We start from the raw sequence: 21,803 nt of genomic DNA, 5'->3' as shown, positions 1-21,803 counted from the left end.
GGTTGTAAGAGAAGGAATAAACAAAAGCGTCTCAATGTCTTCATACCTTCCAGACCCTAAAAAAACTTAGGTCTTCCCTCCCAACACACATTTTAGATTTCTATTTAATATTTTGAATAAGCCTGTATTAAACTAAAACACAAATTCATATGGTGTATCATTCAATAATTAAAACTCATACGTGATGGGGACCACATCATGAAATAAATCTTTTCTGACCCCCTCTTCTAGCCTTCAAAGAATCTCTCAACCTCACCAAACTTATCATCAGAAACAAGTTCCTCACAGACCAAGACCCATCAACTCAAAGTGATACCAGACCCTGCCAGAACAGCAGATGGAAAACCTGCAGTCACTCTACTGCTATAGTGATCAATGCCCCCTGCCATACACCTTTCAAGATCAATGGGTCCTACACATGCCTATTACAACATGTAGTGTACCTCATCCAGGACTCTAAATAGCCCAGTAACAACTATGTGGGTGAAACCAAACAATCATTACGCTCTCAAATGAACTCACAGAAAAATGGTAAAAGACAAAAACACCCCATTACCCATTGGTGAACACTTTTCACAAAATGATCCTTCAATATCTGACCTCACCATCAAAAGAAACCTGCACAACACCTTCAAAAATTGACCCTGGGAACATAAATTCCTAAGGTTGACTACACTACCACTGATGCCAGCAAAACTTATGTTGCTCAGAGGTGTTTAAAATATAAAAAAAAATAATAATAAAAACACCACATCCCTGAGCAACATAAATTTTGCCAGCTTATGTGCACAATACTATGTCAGTGGGAGACATAGCTACCCCAGCCTGTTTAAATGGTTTTATTATGTCAATGGGCCTAGAGCAGCTACCTGAGGGTACGTCTACACTAGAAACTTCAAATTGCTGCCAGGGGCGTGCTCCCTCAGCAGCGCTTTGAAATGCGAGTGTGGTCACGCGCGAGCATTGGGAGAGAGCTCCCAGTGCTCCTGGTAATCCACCTCCATGAGGGGAATAGCTCCCAGCGCTTGGAGCCTCTCCACACTAGCACTTTAAAGCGCTCAAACTTGCTGCACTCGGGGGGCGTGTGTGATTTTTCACCCCCCTGAGCCAGCAATTTAGAGCGCTATAAAATGTAAGTGTAAACAAGCCCTTAGTATCAAAAAAGATGTGTTTCAATTCCTCACCTCAATGAGTTTTCAAAAGAGTCACATGTCACAGAAATACCCCCTGTGGGTGTCTTATTACTGTTTTTCTTTAATATTTTAGAAGGGACTGCAAAGCAGACACAGACCAAAGCTAAATCAACTTTTACCCTCTCAACAATCATTCACTTAGCGTGATGCCATCCAGAGTGGTCATTTTGACCCGGGTCAGCTTTTACCAAGCCCACTGATCACATGATTTTATGTGGTCTTTACTTTGTGAGCTGGTTCCCCTGGCTGATATTCCAAAGTTTGATGTTGAAACATGCTAACATATAGACTTGTTTGTCATCCTGAGATAGATTTTTGGGTTTGACTTTTTGATACTCTTATATCTTATACTAATGTGTGAACAAAGGGATTCTTACTAAAAACAAAGACAGACTGTGTAGGTTGCTTCTACCTAGTCAGCTGGATTTGTTAGTACAATAGGAACAGATAAGAGCAGTTAAAATGTTACTTGAGAGTATGCTTTAAGATTGCCTCAACCCCTATCTCAAGGCAAGGCCAAGCAACCAGTTAGGAGGGGCAAGGAGGGATGGGGAGGCGTAAGAAACACTAAAAGAACACTAAAAGCCAAAGAAAAGCCTGGCTTTGGCCAAAACACAACCTCACTCTTTACCCCTCCCATGGGATACAAAAGAGGTGGGATGAAGATCCCAACTCATGACCCTCCCAAACGGAACATGACCATAAGTTGTAAGGGGTGTGACTTGGGGCATGCATTGCAGGTATATTTTGGCCTGCTAAGAAGGAGGAAGGGGGAATTGGGAATGGGGACACAGGCCAGGCTCTGTGGTGTCAGACTCTGGGACAGGGAATACTGGGAACCAGACTCTGACAGCGTGTAGAGCTATGGATGTGCTTGCTTGGAACTAACCCCAATAAACATTGCATTGCCTGCACTTCAGACTTCCGGTCTTCTTCTTTCTGTCTGCGTGACAAGGACCAGGGAAGAGGGTGAAGGGAAAGAACCCTAACAAAACATACATGCAGATTGAGCCGTTATTAACCATTCCAGTGCAGTTTCAGCACCTCCAGTAATTTTCTACATCATTTACCTAATGTTAAGAGAATCCTGGTCACAGAATCCTCTAGCAGACTCAGACATACCAAGCCATACCAAACTGATGCTTGCCATATTTATTCATATCAATCACAGCAGCCCATAATAATTTGGCACCATCTGAACACCAGGCATCCAACAATGATTAAGGATTTCATTACTGGGACTCTGAACCGTCAAATGGGGGACAAAAGACCAAAGACAGCACATATGGAACTGATCAAGTTTCTTAATGGGACCGTGATATGTTGTCCATGTCTCACAACCATGTAAAAATGATTTCCTGATAGACATTTAGCTTCATGCTCTATTTCCTGATCCACCATAGGCATGCTGGTTGATTTTAGCCAAGTCTCTTCACCAGTCCATGCCTCAGTTTCCCCATCTGAACATGGGATAATGATGTATCTCTCCCTGAGAGCCACAGATGAAAAGTGCAATGTAAGAGCTAGGTTAGTGCTGGAGGCAAAACTTGGATTTGGGGGTGGAGGCTGACAGCTTGCAACCCCCACATAATAACCTCATGACCCCCAGTTTGAGAACCCCTGAACTAGATACAGAGGGTCCTGTGGCACCTTTGAGACTAACAGAAGTACTGGGAGCATAAGCTTTCGTGGGTAAGAACCTCACTTCTTCAGCATCTGAAGAAGTGAGGTTCTTACCCACGAAAGCTTATGCTCCCAGTACTTCTGTTAGTCTCAAAGGTGCCACAGGACCCTCTGTTGCTTTTTACAGATTCAGACTAACACGGCTACCCCTCTGATACCTGAACTAGATGTTATCATTACCAGTCCACAGGAATATCTGAATTGCACAGTGACAAAGTAATTACTAAATGACCACTAACTACCAATGGCATTTCACACACACACACATACACACACAGCAATTCACTGATTTAAAGAACATTGTTCATGCAAAGTTACAGTTGCCCTGTGGTCAGGGGTACTGGAACAATGTGTATAGTGGGAGTGCTGAAAGCCATTGAACCAAACTGTAAACCCTGCATATAATGGAAACCACTTCAAACCAGGGGGTGCGGAGCACCCTTCCAGCACCTATGCCCGTGGTATCTCATTCCTTTTCAGGATGTCGAGTCCAGCAAAGCTCAAACTTCTGAAAACCAGGATGTGAAGAGTTAATATATTTCATATTGAAACTTCTGAAAACCCATAAAGCCCTTACGGCCAGCTTAGGCTAATGCTACACTAGAGAGCTTATGGCAGTGCAGCTGTACCGATGCAGCTGTGCCACCGTCAGCTCTATAGTATAGCCACTCTAAGCCAACAGGAGAGAGCTCTCCCGTCGACTTAATTAATCCACCCCCAATGAGCGGCGGTACCTATTTTGGTGGGAGAAACTCTCCCACTGACATAGCACTGTCCACACTGGTGCTTAGGTTGGTGTAACTTACGTTGCTCAGTGGGGCACCCTGAGCAACATAAATTATACCAATATAAGTGGTAGTGTAGACATAGCCTAAGTCAGCTTGGCCTTTGTACCTGACAGTGACACATGGAACCTAGAGGCCTGCTGTAGTAGGGTCGGGCCGGGGCTCTACCCTCTGAGACGGAGGGGTGCCACACCCGCTCACTATAGCGCAGACAGTCAAAGCTCAGGTCCCTTTACGCAGGGGCTGAGCGGCCCGCAGTTCAGGGAGCTCAGGCCCTTAGTCAGGGGCTGAGCGCTAATCAACAGTTTAAGCAGGCCCGGGCCCTGGATCAGGGCGGGGCACAAACAGTCACAGCTCAAGCCCTTTGGGGCAGGGCTTGAGCAATAAGCAGTTAAGATAAGCCCAGGCTCCTACACCTGAGCGTTGGGTGAGGGGGAAGCCTGCCACCCGTGAGCGGGGTGGCAGGGGGGAACGCAGGCCCACCCACTCCACTGCGTTCCAGCCTGGGGCCCTAGCAGCGGTCACTGCCGCTGATGGTCAGTGGGGTATCCTGACCGAAACACACTGACATCGGCTCACAAGTCTCTGCAGCCTGACCGGGATCGGCTACCCCCGGGCTACTTCCATGTTCCCCCTCGGGGCCTACCTCGTTGGCGACGCCGGGCTCGGACCAGTCCAGCAGCATCGGTTCCTCCGGTGCGGGGCTTGGGGCCAGGTCCGGCAGCTCTCCACCAGAGTCGCTGGCACGGGGCAGGCTTGTCCGGTCCTCCTCGGGGTAGCAGGCCCGGGGCAGGCTGGTCCAGTCCTCCTCAGGGTAGCGGGCCCGGGGCAGGTTTGTCCAGTCCTCCTTGGGGTAGCGGGCCCGGGGCAGGTGTGTCCAGTCCTCCTCGGGGTACCTGGCGAGAGGTAGGCTCGACCGGCGTGGCGGGGTAGCAGGTGGCTCGCGGCCTGTGGCTGTCTCCCAAGCGGGAGCTCGGCCCGGGACGTCTGTTCTCTCTGCTGGCCTGGGCTCCACTGAGCTCTGCCAGCGGGCTTTTATACTTCCGGGTCAGGGCCGTGACCTCGGAGGGGCGGGCCCCGGACCCGGTGGCTCCGCCCATGCTGGGGTTGGAGGAAGCTCGGCCCTATCGGAGACGGAGGGGTGCCACACCGGCTCACTACACACACACACACACACCCAAGGCTGACTCCTGTCCCTCGGAGCCGGACCCATCTAACTCTCCCATGCGGGACAGGAAGTCCACGTTGGCGTGGTCTTTACCGGCCCTATGGCGGATGGTATAAGCATAGGGCTGTAACGCCAGGTACCACCGCATTAACCACATATTATTGTTCTTCATTCGGGCCAACCACCGAAGCACGGCATGGTCCGTGACTAGTATGAAGGGGGCCCCCAGGATGTAATAACGTAGGGCGTCACAGGCCCATTTCACCGCCAGGGCCTCCTTCTCTATTACCGCGTAGTGTCTTTCCCGCGGGAATAATTTTCGACAGATATATAACGGGGTGCTCCTCCCCATCCACCTCCTGAGACAGGACCGCCCCTAGTCCTACCTCCGAGGCGTTGGTCTGGAGGACGAACCCTCGGTCAAAGTCGGGGCTGTACAGGACAGGTTCGCGGCAGAGACAGTCTTTGAGGGCCCGGAAGGCGCTGTCACACTCCGGGGTCCATTCCACCCGTCTGGGACTGGTTTTGGTGAGGAGCTCCGTTAAGGGGGCCGCAATGGAGGCAAAGTCGGGGATAAACCTCCAGTAATAGCCCGCCAGTCCCAGAAATTGGCGTACATGGCGCTTCGTAGTGGGTGGTGGGCATGCTGCCAGGGCTTGAACCTTTCCGACAAGTGGCTTCACTTGTCCCCCTCCGATTGTGTAGCCTAGGTAGGTGGTCTCCTGCCACCCGATACAGCATTTCTTTGGGTTGGCGGTTAACCCGGCAGCTCGTAGGGACCTCAGGACAGCTGCTACCCGCTCCAGGTGGCTCTCCCACTGGTCACTATAAATGACGACATCATCCAGGTATGCGGCCGCGTATTCCCGGTGCGGAAGCAAGAGGCGGTCCATGAGTCACTGGAACGTTGCAGGGGCACCATGGAGACCGAAGGGCATCCGGGTGAATTGGTAGAGGCTGGTGGCGGTGGCGAAAGCAGTTTTCTCCTGTGACGTGGGGTCAAGGGGAATCTGCCAATACCCTTTGCATAGATCCAGGGTCGTGAGGTAGCGGGCCTTGCCTAACCGGTCCAGCAGCTCATCTACGCGGGGCATGGGGTAGGCATCGAACTTCGAGATGGAATTAACCCGGCGAAAATCGATGCAAAAGCGCTGTGTGCTGTCCAGCTTGGGAACCAGGACTACTGGTCTGTGCCATTCGCTCTGGGACGGTTCAATGACGCCCAGCTCTAGCATCGCTCGTACTTTCTCCTCAACGACCTGCCGCATACAATAGGGAAGGGGTCTCGTTGACTTGCGGATTACTACCCCCGGCTCCGTCTGAATGTTATGGTACACGAGGGTCATGTAGCCCGGCTGGTCGGTGAACGTCCCGCGGAACGCCCGCAGGAGGCACTCAGTCTGTTTCCACTGCTCCACAGTCAAGGACTCTCTGAGCTGTGGTGTGCCGACGTCCTCGGCCGGTGTAACCCGAGGCCCTAACTCGGGTTCGGGTGGACAGGGATTGATCAGGAGGCCTTCCCGTTCCCTCCAGGGTTTCAAGAGGTTGACGTGATACCGCTGGACTTTTTTTCGGCGGTCGGGCTGGTTGATCTCATAGGTGACTGGCCCAATCTTCCAGATCACCGCCTATGACCTCTGCCACCGCGCCAGTAGTTTGGACTCACTGGAGGGTAAGAGAAGGAGAACCTGGTTGCCCGGCTGGAATTCGCGGACTTGGGCCGCTCGGTTATAGGTTTGGGCCTGGGCTTCCTGCGCGGCCTTCAGATTCTCTCGAGCGAGAGTTCCAGCTTGTGCTAGGCGTCCCTGCAGCTGGAGAACATATTGGAGAAGGCCCTGAGTAGGTGACGGGGCTTGTTCCCAGGTCTCTCTCATGAGATCCAGCAGTCCCCTCGGCCGTATAACAGCTCGAAGGGAGAGAATTTGGTGGATGCTTGGGGTACCTCACGGATGGCCAGGAGTAATGGCGGGATCAACTGGTCCCATCGGCGCAGGTCCTCAGGGGAGAACTTGCGCAGCATGTCCTCCAGGGTGCGGTTGAACCACTCGACTAGGCCGTCGGATTGCGGGTGGTATACAGAGGTGCACAGCTGTTTAATCCCAAGGAGCCGGCAGACCTGTCGTAGTAACCGGGAGGTAAAATTGGTGCCCTGGTCGGTGAGGATCTCCCGGGGCAAGCCCACGCGGGCAAAGACCTTGATGAGTTCGTCGGCAATGGCCCTTGCAGTGATACTCCGGAGCGGGACGGCCTCCGGAAAACGGGTCGCATAGTCCACTATGACCAGGATATACAAAAACCCGGCCCGGCTCCTCGGGAGGGGTCCCAGCAAGTCCATGGCCACCCGCTCAAATGGGGTCTCCATAATGGGCATAGGGACTAGTGGGGCTGGGGCTGTCCGTGGGGGAGCAGCCAGCTGGCACTCTGGACAGGAGCTACAGTAGTTTCGCACCTCTTGGTGCACCCCTGGCCAGAAGAACCGGGAGATAATCCGTGCAAGGGTTTTCTCGACCCAGGTGCCCGGTGGCGGGGACGTCGTGGGCGAGCTTCATCACCGCCCGACGGTGGCACCGGGGCACCATCAGTTGCCTCTGGATCTCCCTGGTGCGGGAATCTCGATCAACCTGATAGAGGCGGTCCCGTCGTAGTTTGAACCGGGGCCATCCTTTGGCCCGGGCGGGATCAATCAGCGCATCGTCTACCGCGGCCAACTGTTTATAGGCCCTGCTCAGGGTGGGATCTTCCCTCTGGTCTCGGCAGAAATCAGTAACGATCTGAGGGTCATCTGTCGGTATTAGTGGGAGGTCTTTAGGCTCTCCTTCCTGGCTCCATCGGATTCATTTGGCATACCAAGGACAGGGCTCGTCTCTTTCCACCTTCCTTTGTCTCTTTCCACCAGTCTCTCCAAGAAAGGGTATGAGTGTATAAGTACATGAGCATATGCTATGCAAAGGATGACATTAAAGATATTAAAAATAGCATACTATATTACTTCTATTTGTTTATGTGGTTTGGAGCTTTTCTGTCTTTACAAATTGTATTGATAAAGGTAGTTAAGGTTTTACTTTGCTCTCTGTGTTAGTGTCCTTGTCATACACTCCAGGATTCCCTACAAGATATTGAACTTGTTAGTTTTAATTCTGTTATGGCTGATTCTGGGATAAGAACCTTATTACACTCCAGCATGGACCGAACGGTAGGTACGGGATCTGCTCGCCACATGGGGAGATGAATCAGTGCTAGCTGAACTCCGTAGCAGTAAAAGAAATGGCAAAATATTAGAAAAGGTCTCCAAGGCCATGAAGGACAGAGGCCATAACAGGGATGCACAGCAGTGCCGCGTGGAAATTAAGGAGCTAAGGCAAGCCTACCACAAAGCCAGAGAGGCAAACGGAAGGTCCGGGGCACAGCCACAAACATGCCGCTTCTACGCGGAGCTGCATGCCATGCTAGGGGGTGCAGCCACCACTACCCCAACCGTGTGCTATGACTCCTTCACTGGAGAAACACACAGGGAAGAGGGTTCGGGGTATGAGGAAGAGGAGGATGAAGATAATGTGGATAGCTCAAAGCAGCAAGGAAGTGGAGAAACGGGTTTCCCCAACAGCCAGGATATGTTTATCACCCTGGACCTGGAGCCAGTAACCCTCAAACTCAGCCAAAGCGTGCTCCCAGACCCTGAGGGCACACAAGGGACCTCTGGTGAGTGTACCTTTGTAAATATTACACATGGTTTAAAAGCAAGCGTGTTTAATGATTAATGATTAATTAGCCCTGGAAATCGTGGCCAGTACAGCTACTGGAAAAGTCTGTTAACGTGTATGGGGATGGAGCGGAAATCCTCCAGGGACATCTCCAGAAAGCTCTCTTTCATGTACTCCCAAAGCCTTTGCAAAAGGTTTCTAGGGATGGCTGCCTTATCCTGTCCACCATGGTAGGACACTTTACCACGCCAGGCCAGTAGCACGTAGTCTGGAATCATTGCATAAAAAAGCATGGCAGCGTATGGTCCCGGTGTTTGCTGGCATGCAGACAACATCCATTGCTTATTGCTCTTTGTTATCCTCAGGAGAGTGATATCATTCACGGTCACCTGGTTGAAATGGGGTGATTTTATTAAGGGGACATTCAGAGGTGCCCGTTCCTGCTCGGCTGACCAGAAATGTTCCCCGCTGTTAGCCACGCAGTGGGGGGAGGGGTGAAGTGATCATCCCAGAGAATTGGGTGCGTGTGGGTGGGAGGGGGGTCAGTTGGGTTTGTGCTGCATGTTAACCCGGGAACCACAGCCCCTCCTTTTTACATTGCAAACCCATTTTAAATGGCCAACCCAACGGGTACTTGGTATGGGAAATGAGGGCACTACTGTTTGAAACCATTCCCACATGTTAATAAGGTGAAAAAAGCCAAAAGACTGTGGCTTACCATGGCTGCCTGCAAGCCGAAATCTGTTGCCTGGCACTGCGTGAGTGATCTCTCACACCAAACCGGCAGGCCCTCAATATAAGAGGAAAAATGCGACCTTGTAACGAAAGCACATGTGCTGTGTAATGTGAACAGCAAAATTTAACGTGAAAGACTACCCATTGTTCTCTAAAATGTGTCTTTTTTAACCACCTCTCCCTTCTCCTCCACCAGCTGCAAATGTTTCTCCTTCACAGAGGCTAGTGAAGATTAGGAGAAAATGGCGGACTCGGGCTTACATGTTCACGGAGCTCCAGATGTCCTCCCACACTGAAAGAGCACAGCAGAATGCATGGAGGCAGTCAATGTCAGACTACAGAAAAGCACAGTATGAACGAGAGGAGAGGTGGCGGGCTGAATCGCGGGATGAACAGAGGAAGTGGTGGGCTGAAGATGATAGGTGGCGTCAGCTTGCAGACAGAAGGCAAGAGTCAATGCTCCAGCTGCTGGAGCATCAAACTGATATGCTCCAGCGTATGGTTGAGCTGCAGGAAAGGCATCAGGAGCCGAGACCGCCGCTACAGCCCCTGTGTAACCAACAGCCCTCCTCCCCAAGTTCCATAGCCTCCTCACCCAGACGCCCAAGAACACGGTGAGGGGGCCTCCGGCCACCCAGTCACTCCACCCCAGATGATTGCCCGAGCATCAGAAGACTGGCCTTCAATAAGAGTTAAAGTTTTAAATTGCAGTGTGTCCTTTTCCTTCCCTCCTCCCCCACCCATCCCGGGCTACCTTGGCAATTATCCCCCTAGTTGTGTGATGAATTAATAAAGAATGCATGAATGTGAAGTAACAATGACTTTATTGCCTCTGCAAGCGGTGCTCGAAGAGGGAGGGGAGAGTGGGGTTTTTGGTTTACAGGGAAGTAGAGTGAACCGGGTGGGGAGGGGGCGGGGGGTTCATCAAGGAGAAACAAACAGAAGTTTCACACAGTAGCCTGGCCAGTCACAAAACTCGTTTTCAAAGCTTCTCTGATGCGCACCGCGCCCTGCTGTGGTCTTCTAACCGCCCTGGTGTCTGGCTGCGCGTAACCAGCGGCCAGGCGATTTGCCTCATCCTCCTACCCTGACATAAACGTCTCCCCCTTACTCTCACAGATATTGTGGAGCACACAGCAAGCAGTAGTAACAATGGGAATATTGGTTTCACTGAGGTCTATCTGAGTCAGTAAACTGCGCCAGCGTGCTTTAAAATGTCCAAATGCACATTCTACCACCATTCTGCACTTGCTCAGCCTATAGTTGAACAGCTCCTGACTACTGTCCAGGCTGCCTGTGTACGACTTCATGAGCCATGGCATTAAGGGGTAAGCTGGGTCCCCAAGGGTAACTATAGGCATTTCAACATCCCCAACGGTTATTTTCTGGTCTGGGAAGAAAGTCCCTTCCTGCAGCTTTTAAAACAGACCAGAGTACCTGAAGATGCGAGCATCATGTACCTTTCCCGGCCATCCCACGTTGATGTAGGTGAAACGTCCCTTGTGATCCATCAGTGCTTGCAGCACCATTGAAAAGTACTCCTTTCGGTTTATGTACTCGCTGCCTTGGTGCTCCTGTGCCAAGATAGGGATACGGGTTCCGTCTATCACCCCATCACAGTTAGGGAATCCCATTTCAGCAAAGCCATCCACTATGACCTGCACGTTTCCCAGAGTCACTACCCTTGATATCAGCAGCTCTTTGATTGCGTTGGCTACTTGGATCACAGCAGCCCCCACAGTAGATTTGCCCACTCCAAATTGATGCCCGACTGACCGGTAGTTGTCTGGCATTGCAAGCTTCCACAGGGCTATCGCCACTCGCTTCTCAACTGGAGGGCTGCTCTCATCTTGGTATTCTTGCGCTTTAGGGCAGGGGAAAGAAAGTCACAAAGTTCCATGAAAGTGCCCTGACGCATGCGAAAGTTTCGCAGCCACTGGGAATTGTCCCACCCCTGCAACACTATGCGGTCCCACCAGTCTGTGCTTGTTTCCTGGGCCCAGAATCGGTGTTCCACGGCATGAACCTGCCCCATTAACACCATGATGTCCACATTGCCGGGGCCCGTACTTTGAGAGAAGTCTGTGTCCATGTCCTCATCACTCTCGTCACCGCGCCACTGTCGCCTCCTCGCCTGGTTTTGCTTTTGCAGGTTCTGGTTCTGCATATACTGCAGGATAATGCGCGTGGTGTTTACAGTGCTTATAATTGTGGTGGTGATCTGAATGGGCTCCATGCTTGCCGTGCTATGGCGTCTGCGCTGAAAAAAGGCACAAAACGATTGTCTGCCGTTGCTCTGATGGAGGGAGGGGCAACTGATGATATCATAGAATATCAGGGTTGGAAGGGACCTCAGGAGGTCATCTAGTCCAACCCGCTGCTCAAAGCAGGACCAATCCCCAGACAGATTTTTGCCACAGGTCCCTCAATGGCCCTCTCAAGGATTGAACTCACAACCCTGGGTTTAGCAGGCCAATGTTCAAACCACTGAGCTATCCCTCCCCCCACTCTTCAGGGAGGGAGGGAGGGAGGGAGGGACGGGGGAGCAAATGAATAAAAATGAATACAAAACAAATCTGGTCTCTTTCTTGTTTTGATCCACTCCATCTCTCTTATACATCTTAGGCTAGCAGCAGACTGTGCAGTACAACTGCTAGACATCTTTGTCTCCTGGGTGCTCGCCAGAAGACAGTGCAGTACGACTGCAGGCAGGACTGAATCTCCAGGAGACGAAACTTAAAAAGAGAATGACCTGGAGTCACTCTCATTTATGTCCAGGCGCCCCTGACAGACTTCACCGAGGTCTGCCAGGAGCAACCATGTCTGCCCAGACACCCCTGACCAACCTCACCGAGGTCAGCTAAAAGAGCACCCAGGAGACAACAACGATGGCTACCAATCATAATGCACCATCTGCTGCCAAAAGGCAATGAGCTGCTGCTGTGTAGCAATGCAGTGCCACGTCTGCCAGCACCCAGGAGATGTACGGAGATGGTGAGCTGAGCAGGCTCCATGCTTGCCGTGGTATGGCGTCTGCACAGGTAACCCCGGAAAAAAGGCTTGAAACGATTGTCTGCCATTACTTTCATGGAGGGGGAGCTGATGACATGTAACCAGAACCACCCGCGACAATGGTTTTGACCCATCAGGCATGGGGATCTCAACCCAGAATTCCAATGGGCGGCGGAGACTGCGGGAACTGTAGGATAGCTACCACAGTGCAATGCTCTGGAAGTCGACGCTAGCCTCAGTACTGTGGACACACTCCACCAAGTTAATGGTCCTAATGGTCTTAACTGAGGACACACACAATCGACTGTATAAAATTGATTTCTAAAAAATCGACTTCTATAAATTTGATCTAATTTCATAGTGTAGACATACTTGGCACTCCCAGAGCTGGCTTGGCTCCTGCAGGCGCTCAGGGGAGCAGAGCCTGGGGGTGGGGGGGTCAGGGAGGGCAGCAGTTCTGGGACTCGCAGACCCCCGCCTGGGAGCAGGGCTGGGGTGAGGAGGGGCCATTGGTGCAGAGTCACTTTCCTGCCCTGCCCCAGCCCTTTCCCCCAGGTTTCTCCCCTCACCTGGAGTCTGCGGCTCAGGAGCTGGTGTCGGCAGAGCCCGGGGCTGCTCCAGGGGCTGGTTCCAGCCCCCAGAGAAAGTCCCCCTGACTGGGCACAGAGGGGGCACTAGGGAAGGGCTCTCCCCACACACACCTAGCTGGGGAGCAGCAGCGTCTGACCCAGGAAGCTCTCAGCCCCCGGGGAGACTGAGCGCTTCCAGCTCTGCCCACCACCCACTGGAGCAGTGTTACCGAAATATCGGGTCCGCCTAGCTGAGAGCCAATAACAGCCAGACAGGGATAAGGAAGAGTTGTTTTATTCTGCAGAAGAAAGGAGAGCTTTGCAGCTTAGTACAAAAACTCTGTCTTACACACATTTTACAGATCCTTTATACACATTCAGACCAAGGTCCTTGCAGTGTTAACACTTGATTGGTGGTTGTCAGACCCGTGCTTTTGCTATCTGGTCAGTGAAAACTAGCTTGGGACCAGCTCCAACTACCTTAAGGCCTTGAAGGGAAAACAGTTGAAAAGTTCAGCCTACTGTGTCCTTAAGGTGTCTGCTTCCCCCTAATGGCCGCTGGCTGACATAAGGACTGCTCGGATTAAGGGGGGTCACTAGTAACTTTCACAGCAGTGCCCAGCGTGGAGGGTCAAAGGATCCTTCCCCAGAACCTCCCTTTGCCCCACTCCCCCCAGGGATGTGCCTGAGCAGTGCTTCTATATCGTGATGCCAACTTTTCCCAACCTAGCGCTAAAAATTTCCCAAATCTGGTGGAAAATTCCCAGATAACGTTTTTTACAGTGCTTCTATATCCTGGGAAATTTCCCAAAACCTGGGAAATTTGTGAGTAAAATGTTTCAACTTGTGAAATTGGGAATTTTCATTCAAAACATTTTACTCAAAAATTCCCAGATTTTGGGAAATTTCCCAGGATATAGAAGCACTGTGCCCGAGGCGATCACAGCCTGCCTCCGCTGGGCTCGAAGTCCCTGTCACTGCGAGCCCCCGCCCCTGCCTGGGCGTGCAGCTTCCGGCAGCTGAGGAGTTAACGCCCCCCGCCGCCGCCGCGCAATGCTACTCTGTTCATCCGGGAGGGAGGCGGCTGCTCTCTCTGTTTCTGAGCAGATCCGGGGCTGAACTTCCCGGGTCAGACGCTGCTGCAACCTCTATTGTGAGCCGGGAGCCCGGGCTGAGCCGCTGCTGCTCCCCAGCGGGATGTGTTCGGGGAGAGCCCTTCCCTAGTGCCCCTCTGTGCCCAGCCAGGGGGTCTTTCTCCAGGGGCTGGAACCAGCCCCTGGGGCAGTCCCGAGCTCTGCCGCCAGCAGCCCCTGAGCCGGAGCCTGCAGGTGAGGGGAGAGACCCGGGGGAAAGGGCGGGGCGGGGCAATGGACCATCTGCTGCTTTGCTGCTCCTGCAAACCGAGGCTGCTCAGTCCCTGCTGCTGGTGCCCCGGCTCCCACTCTGCACAACGCGCTCGAGGGGGCAAATCGGAGGGAGGAGCAGTGTCTGTGCAGGGGGCAAACTGACTGCACGGGCGGCGTGGGTGTCACACGGCTGGAGGCAGAGCCAGGAGAGGGGCCAAGGAGCAAAATCAGGGCAGGGGGTAGGCAGCGGGGTTAAGAACAGGATACAGGCACTGCCAGCCAGGGGGAGAGGGGAAACCCCGCAATAGGGAGTGGCAAAGGGGATAGAAGTGACCCCAGATGGGGGAGCCATCTGCAATCTTTGCAAAAATAGTGTGGGGGCAGAGGGGCTGCCCTCTCCCCTCCCTTCTGCAGCTCAGCACCCACTTTCTAGGGCTGAGTTCTTGAAGACAGGGGGCAGCCCAATGTATAGGCCAGGCAGATCTTCCCTAAATAACATGGTGTATTGAGCTGCCAAAGGAGACTTGGTTCAGGGACATATTTGACATATAGCTCCTCCCCCTTCCCCCCCCCCCCACCAAAAAAGGTAATTGTCAGACATGTTTTTAGGGTTTGAAAGAGTCCCTTATCAGTTTCTGTGTCTGCATAAAACCTCTTGGCAGTTCACAAAGTGCCCTAGCTGCTGTTCTCATTGCCTGAATTGCTCTGCCTTTTTCTTGTGATCCATGGAACGTAGTTGCATTCTTTAAGTTGTTTTCTTTTTAAACTGTTCTTTTGCTCACTCTGAGCACTTCATAACGTACCTGCATTAACATTCTGCAGGCGGATGTCATTGTGCATCACTGTGCAATAATCACTGAAAATATTAATTCGCTAGTGGCTTTAGCAATCCGATCTCAGTGTTTCTAGTATAACAGTTCCCATTTGCCTTGCAACATTTTAATTTTAAAATTTCCTGGGGGGAGATTTTCTATTTTTTTAATACATAAGTTTATTCTTTGGGATCATATGTCTTCAAGGCTTTCTGATTTCCTGGGTTGGTGTCAAAACTTCTTTCATTTCTTTGATCCGTCAATGGAAACTGCCTTTGTCAACTGTTATTTTGTCTTTCAATCCAACACTCTAGTGCTTTTCTACACTTGTCTGTAGAATTTGCTTGCCAAATATCAGGGCTGCCCAGATTGGGGTGGGTGGGGCAAGTGGGGCAATTTGCCCTGGGCCCTGCAGGGGCCCCGTTGAGAATATAGTATTCTATAGTATTGCAACTTTTTTTTATGGAAGGGGCCTCCGAAATTGCTTTGCTCCAGGCCCCCTGAATCCTCTGGGTGTCCCTGCCAAATATTCCCTAAAGGCCATGTTTTTAAACCCTCCTCCATCACAGTGTCCTAGAGCCTGGGCTACATCCTAAGCCCAGACATCAACACAGCAGTGAAACAACCCTGCAGCCTGAGCCCCATGAGCCTGATTTGGCTGACACAGTCCACCCATGGGTGTCTAGTTGCAGTGTAGAGCTACAGAAAGGGGGTGTAAGCACAGCTCCCAGAATTAGGGGATAGCTGTTTTGGGGTGTGTGTGTGTTGGGAGCATGGTCAGAACGTATTGCACGACAGCTCTTCTGTCTCTTGGGGCCCATAGGGGGCTGTGGAAAGCAAAGTGTAAGTTAGAGCCGCATTAAGGCTGCTCTAACTTACACCAAGAGCCAAGTAGGACTTTGCATAGACCCTGAATATAAGGAGTGTAAAAATGAACCACACCCAGCTCCCTGATGTGCCATCTAGCAGGCCTGGCATGGTGGGAAAACTGAAACTGAGGTCAACTAAATAGCCAGTGAAAATTAATCTGAGCTTTCTGCATACTCTGCCAAGAGCCACAAAGAGGGTGAGATTTAAACATCTATTTAACTGTTGGCAGCGTGATGCTGGAAACAGCGCAGGGGGCAGCAGGTCTGTGTGGGACGGGGTAACTTGGGGCTGACATGAGGGGCCAGTCAGCAGGGGACGTATGCCAGGGCTCATGGGAGCTCTAACCCAGCCAATAGGGCAGATGGCAAGGGAGGCTGAGGAAGGGGAGCAAGTGACTGAACTTGTGAGATTGTGCTGGGGCAGCATGTACTGAGTGAGGGACCCTTGCTGTTTCAGCAGCCAGTGACTTTCAAGGCGGTGCCTGTGTATTTTCCTGAGGCAGTGGGCTCTGCTGGACGTCATGCAAGAGAATTCTGAGACTGTGACCTTGCTGGGTAAGGATTCCTGTCTCCTTGGGTACTGCAAGCTGAAGCATCTGGGTTGGGTTGTGTTCAAGGATGTTTCCTGGCCTCTTAGATTTCAGAGGGAGCCAGATTTCAGAGGGATAGCTCAGTGGTTTGAGCATTGGCCTGCTAAACCCAGGGTTATGAGCTCGATCCTTGAGGGGGCAACTTAGGGATCTGGGGCAAAATCAGTACTTGGTCCTGCTAGCGAAGGCAGGGGGCTGGACTCGATGCCCTTTCAAGGTCCTTTAATTTATTTATTTATTTTATCCCATATCCCATGTGTGAGAGACCATCCCCTCTGCACCTCTCCCACGGGACCAGAGATTCAGGGACATAACGATGGTGCTGCTCTTCCCATAAGTAAGGCTCCCAAGTGGGAGAAACTCCCTGTTCCCAGCCCCTTCTTCCCAGGGCAGGTTCCATCCTGTGGGGACTGTGACCTCTCTGCCAACTCAGGGATGGACTTGTGTCTCATGAATCAGCTCTGCCTAAGTCCCCCAAGGGCCAGGTTTTCAGGGGTATTTAGATATCTAACTATGCAGATAGCTGCCTCATGGGATTTTCCAAAGCACAATGGAGATAGGTGCCTTGGGGCTATTGAAAATCCCAAAAGGAGCCTGTCTGCATCTTTAAGCACCTAAAGACCTTTAAAAATCTGGCTTCAAGTTCCCTGTCGGTGCAAATCCCTAGACTCACTTCATTGACTCAGCATCTGGGCCACACGTGCTGCCTTTCCCAGGGGGCTCTGGGACTATTTCCCTTGTTGTTCGTATTAAATGTTCCTAGAGCAAAGAAAGGGGTTAAAATCCTGGCATAGCCTCCCTAACAACCAATCAGCAAACAGAGGGTAGGTTTGATTCCACTTGCTTTCTGTCCCCTGAGCAGGATTTCCCATTCCCAAACCCAGCATCCCCTCCTGGCCAGAGTAAGGGGAAGAGCTGTGGGTCCTGGCTGTCCAGGGCTCTGAGGAAAGGGAGCTCCCTGGGGTAGTTCAACCAACTCAGAAACAATCAGTGAGGGAAGCAAAATTCTGAGATTCCCACAAAAGGTCCATGAGCTCCACCAGTTCTGCCTCTTCTCACCCAGTTCAGGATTATCCCCAGCAGGGGTTGTATTCTCATGGCAGACGTCACTCACCATAGCTTCCCATCCACCCTGACTAATAGCTGTCAGTCTCTCCCTCTCTCTTAGTGTTCAGATGTGATGTGGAAGAGAATTGGTCCCCTCCTTTCTCCTCTCAGGTATTCAGCTCCTGAATCAGCTCCTCTTTGGCTTGTTCCCCCCTTTCTTGTTCCTCTTTCAGAGGTTCCCATTACCCCCAGCAAAGGGACTGACTTCTGTCTGGATTCTCTCTCTGTCCCAGCAGGTGATGGGGCAGTGAGCAAGAATGAGGAAGAGAATCTGCAGCAGGAAGGTGCTGAGCAAGTGGAACCGCCCAGGATGTTATTGCAACATCGTGAAGGGAACGTTTCCCAGAGCCCAGAGCAGGGGACTGACAGGTGGAATCTGCGCCGGTCCCTTAGGCAGAAAGGAAAACAGCCTGTGGAGAGAGAGCTCAAAGAAACCATCCACCAAGAAATCCCCACTGGAGAGAAACCAAACACATGTGGTGAGTGTGGGAAGAACTTCCGGTGGAGATCAGCTCTTATTGATCACCAGAGAATCCACACAGGAGAAAGGCCCTATCAGTGTGACGAATGTGGGAGAAGCTTCAGCAGGAGTTCGAACCTCGCTACCCATCAGAGACTGCACACGGGAGAGAGACCCTACAAATGCCCCGACTGCGGGAAAGGCTTTAATCACAGCTCCAATCTTTCTGCACATCAGAGAACCCACACGGGAGACCTGCCTTACAAGTGTCCCGATTGTGGGAAAAGCTACAGCGTGAGCTCCTACCTCCTGAGACATCAGAAAATCCACACGGGGGAGAGACCCTATAAGTGTGATGAGTGTGAAAAGAGTTTCGGCCAGAGCTCAACCCTTGTTATCCACAAGAGAGTGCACACGGCAGAGAAGCCCTATAAATGCCTTGAGTGTTGGAAATGTTTCAGGAACAGCTCTGACCTTATTAGACACCAGAGAACCCACACGGGAGAAAGACCTTATAAATGCAGCAAGTGTGGGAAAAGTTTCAATGAGAGCTCGCACCTCACCAGGCATCAGAAAACCCACACAGGGGAGAGATCTTATAAATGCCTCGAGTGCAATAAATGTTTCAAGAACAGCTCCAGGCTCGTTAGACACCAGAGAACCCACACAGGGGAGAAATCCTATAAATGTCCTGACTGTGAGAAAAGCTTCAATCGGAGCTCAAACCTCATTGTCCATCAGAGATCCCACATGGAGCAAAAGCCCTACAAGTGCCTGGACTGTGCTAAAACCTTCAGCTGCAGCTCACAGCTGATCAGGCACCAGAGGATCCACACAGGAGAGAAACCCTATAAATGCCCCGACTGCGGGAAAAGCTTCACCGTAAGCTCACAACTGACTTCCCACCAGAGACTCCACACTGGAGAGAAGCCCTATGGATGCCCCGAGTGCGGGAAAAGCTTCCGTCACAGCTCAGGACTTGTGTCACATCAACGGAAACACAGGAAGGAGGGCTGCCCTGTGACTGTCCCTATTGTGGTGACAGCCCAGACTTTATTGCATATTACAGTGGTGCCCATGCAAAGTAGCAGTGCCTAGATCCCACGCAGGAGAGGCACACTATACATCTGTAGAATGGGTTGAAACTTTCCCATGAAAACTATTTTTGATGGAAAATTGGGGGGGTTGATTTGATCCGTTTTTGTGAAAAATGTCAAGTGTCTGCTTTCTGGGGGCGGGGGAATTTGTGGGTTTTTGGGAGGGGGGGCAAAAAAACTGAATGTCCCGATCCTGAAATATTTTGCTTTGGAAATGTTGCTACATTGCCTCATGGGAGTTATAGTTCAGTTGCCTCCTCATGTCCCTATTCTCCCCTATGAGCCAGGCTCTCAGCTGGATTACATCTCCCATGATGCACCACCTCTCTTCTCTAAGAGTATGTCTGCACTGCAGCTGGTAGCATGCTTCCCAACTTGGGCAGACAGCACGTGCTAGCTCTGCTCAAGTTAGTATGGTGAAAATTGCAGAGTGAGCTAGGGCGGCAGCTTGAGCCAGCCACCTGAATACGAACCCGTCCAGACTACCCCGGCTGTGCTGCTATTTTAGTGCACTAGCTTGAGCAGAGCTAGCATGTGTCTGTCTACCCACTCTGGGATGCTCCCTCCCAGCTGTTGGGTAGATATACCCCAAGAGGGAAAAGTGTGGTGCATCATGGAACATATAGGTGAACCTGGCCTATAGAGAACAATTCAGGCATGAGATATCCACGCTATAACTCGCATGAGGCACTGTGATGATATTTCCCATTCAAAATATTTCTGGTTTTGGCCAAGCTAGAGATGAGTCGAATATGAGTCAACAGTGTAACACCGTTGCGAAAAAAAGCAAATATCATTCTGGGATGTATTAGAAAGAGTGTTGTAAGCAAGACACAAGAAGTAATTCTTCTGCTCTACTCCATGCTGATTAGGCCTCAGCTGGAGTATTGTGTCCAGTTGTGGGTGCCACATTTCAGAAAAGATGTGGACAAATTGGAGAGTCCAGAAAGGAGCAACAACAATGATTAAAGGTCTAGAAAACATGACCTATGAGCAAAGATTGAAAAAACTGGGCTTGTTTAATCTGGAAAAGAGAAGACTGAGAGGAGACATTCAAATCTATAAAAGGTTATTACAAGGAGGAGGGAGAAAAATTGTTCTCCTTAACCTTTGAGGCTAGGACAAGAAGCAATGGGCTTAAATTGCAGCAAGGGCAGTTTAGGCTGGACCTTAGGAAAAACATCCTTTCAGGGTGGTTAAGCACTGGAATAAATTTCCTAGGGAGGTTGTGGAATCTCCATCATTGGAGATTTTTAAGAACAGGTTAGACAAACACCTGTCAGGGATGGTCTAGATAATACTTAGTCCTGCCCTGAGTGCAGGGGACTGGACTAGATGACCTTTCGAGGTCCCTTCCAGTCCTACACTTCTATGATTCCACTAGTTCAAAAATCTCTTCCCAAAGAGGAGGCTTATTAACCATGAAACAGCCAGCAAAGGACAGAACTAGATTGACCTCCCCTTCTATCAAAGGTGTGAAAGCAGGACACACTTCAGGATCCAAACATTAAAAAAAGGAAATGGACAGCAATTATTAAAAGTAGGTAGAGGTTACATTTAAACACAGTCATACAATACAGACTACTATGGGCCCCCTTGCAACCACCTCTCATGGAAGTGCCACTTACATCCCCCCAACTGCAAGACATTATCCCACAGTTCAGCACTCCCACTGGACAACTCCAGCAGCACTGGTGTGCCATAGACTACAGGAGTTTGATACACTGATGGGATCCCTGTGTTTTTGCATAGGAACATGCTTAACACACTACTGGAAAGCAGCATAGTTGTAGCTGTGTCAGTCCCAGGTTATTAGAGAGATAAGGTGTGGGAGGTGATATCTTTTACTGGACCAACTTCTGTTGGTGAAAGAGACAAGTTTCAAGCCACAGGGAGCTTTTTTTCAGGGCTGGGAAAGGCACTCTGAACATCACAGCTAAATGTAAGTTGGAACATTGTTTAACATAAGTAGTTAGCACATAGGGACCATTAGCACTCAAATACTATGGTGGGGAGCACAGTACCTATATAAAATAATAGATAAAATAGAACATAGGACTGGAAGAGACTCCATGTCTCGGAGTCCAGTTCCATACTATTCCAGGCAACCTCAACATATACTCTGATTCATAAATGTACCAAGCTCGATCTTAAAACTAGTGAAGTTGTTTGGCCACCACTCCTCATGATGGGAAGCTGTTCCAGAACCTCACTCCTCTAATGGTTAGAAATCTTCTTCTTGATTCCAGTCTAAACACATGCATGACCAGTTTATACCCATTTGCAGCTTATCTCTGGGGTGGGTGGGGTTCTGTACCGGGGAAAGGAGAACACAGTCATAAGTTTATGGTTTGTGGTACAGTTGTTAGTGATGTTCACATTTTGTCAACAGAATGGACTATTTATTGATGAATTGCATATTGGCAAATATGGTGAGTGGAAATTATCAAAGCCTACAGATTAACTGGCAGATCTTTGACACTCTGTACTTGGGTACTGAAGTAAGTTGTGCTAACATGTTAATATAAGGTGTGAATTTAAAATGATTTAGTTAAATCAATTCAAACTCACTTGTGGACATTCTTATTTTGGTTTAAGAGTGGCCAATTGCAGTGTAGCTTCAGTCGATAATGAATAGGGTGAAGTTAACTGAAATAAACCACTCTTCAAATGTGA

At 50.6% G+C, this 21,803-nt stretch overlaps 1 protein-coding gene across 6 annotated transcripts; it reads left to right on the top strand.

The window, feature by feature from the left end:
* Positions 1–13,910: 13,910 nt before the first annotated feature.
* Positions 13,911–21,803, top strand: LOC101944446 (zinc finger and SCAN domain-containing protein 2-like). 6 transcript variants are annotated; one of them, XM_042846076.2, is made up of 3 exons: positions 13,911–14,174; positions 16,334–16,428; positions 17,807–21,803. In XM_042846076.2, the coding sequence occupies exons 2-3, from the start codon at positions 16,395–16,397 to the stop codon at positions 19,126–19,128; spliced, it is 1,356 nt and encodes a 451-aa protein (XP_042702010.1). In that variant the 5' UTR covers positions 13,911–14,174; positions 16,334–16,394; the 3' UTR covers positions 19,129–21,803. The 6 variants fall into 6 exon arrangements, with proteins under 6 accessions (XP_042702010.1, XP_042702007.1, XP_042702009.1 ...); XM_042846073.2 differs by having other exon boundaries at positions 17,804–21,803; XM_042846075.2 differs by having other exon boundaries at positions 16,331–16,428.

This window comes from Chrysemys picta, chromosome 12, assembly GCF_011386835.1.
Source record: "Chrysemys picta bellii isolate R12L10 chromosome 12, ASM1138683v2, whole genome shotgun sequence".
NCBI classification, from domain to species: domain Eukaryota; kingdom Metazoa; phylum Chordata; order Testudines; family Emydidae; genus Chrysemys; species Chrysemys picta.
Note: the sequence above shows the minus strand (reverse complement) of the source record. Positions and strands in the feature narration are given on the sequence as shown.

Coding starts and splice junctions, on each gene's coding strand:
- LOC101944446 (XM_042846073.2), top strand. CDS start 16,395: ATGCAAGAGAATTCTGAGACTGTGACCTTGCTGG. Junction 16,429..17,803: donor TGAGACTGTGACCTTGCTGG/GTAAGGATTCCT, acceptor TCTCTGTCCCAG/CAGGTGATGGGGCAGTGAGC.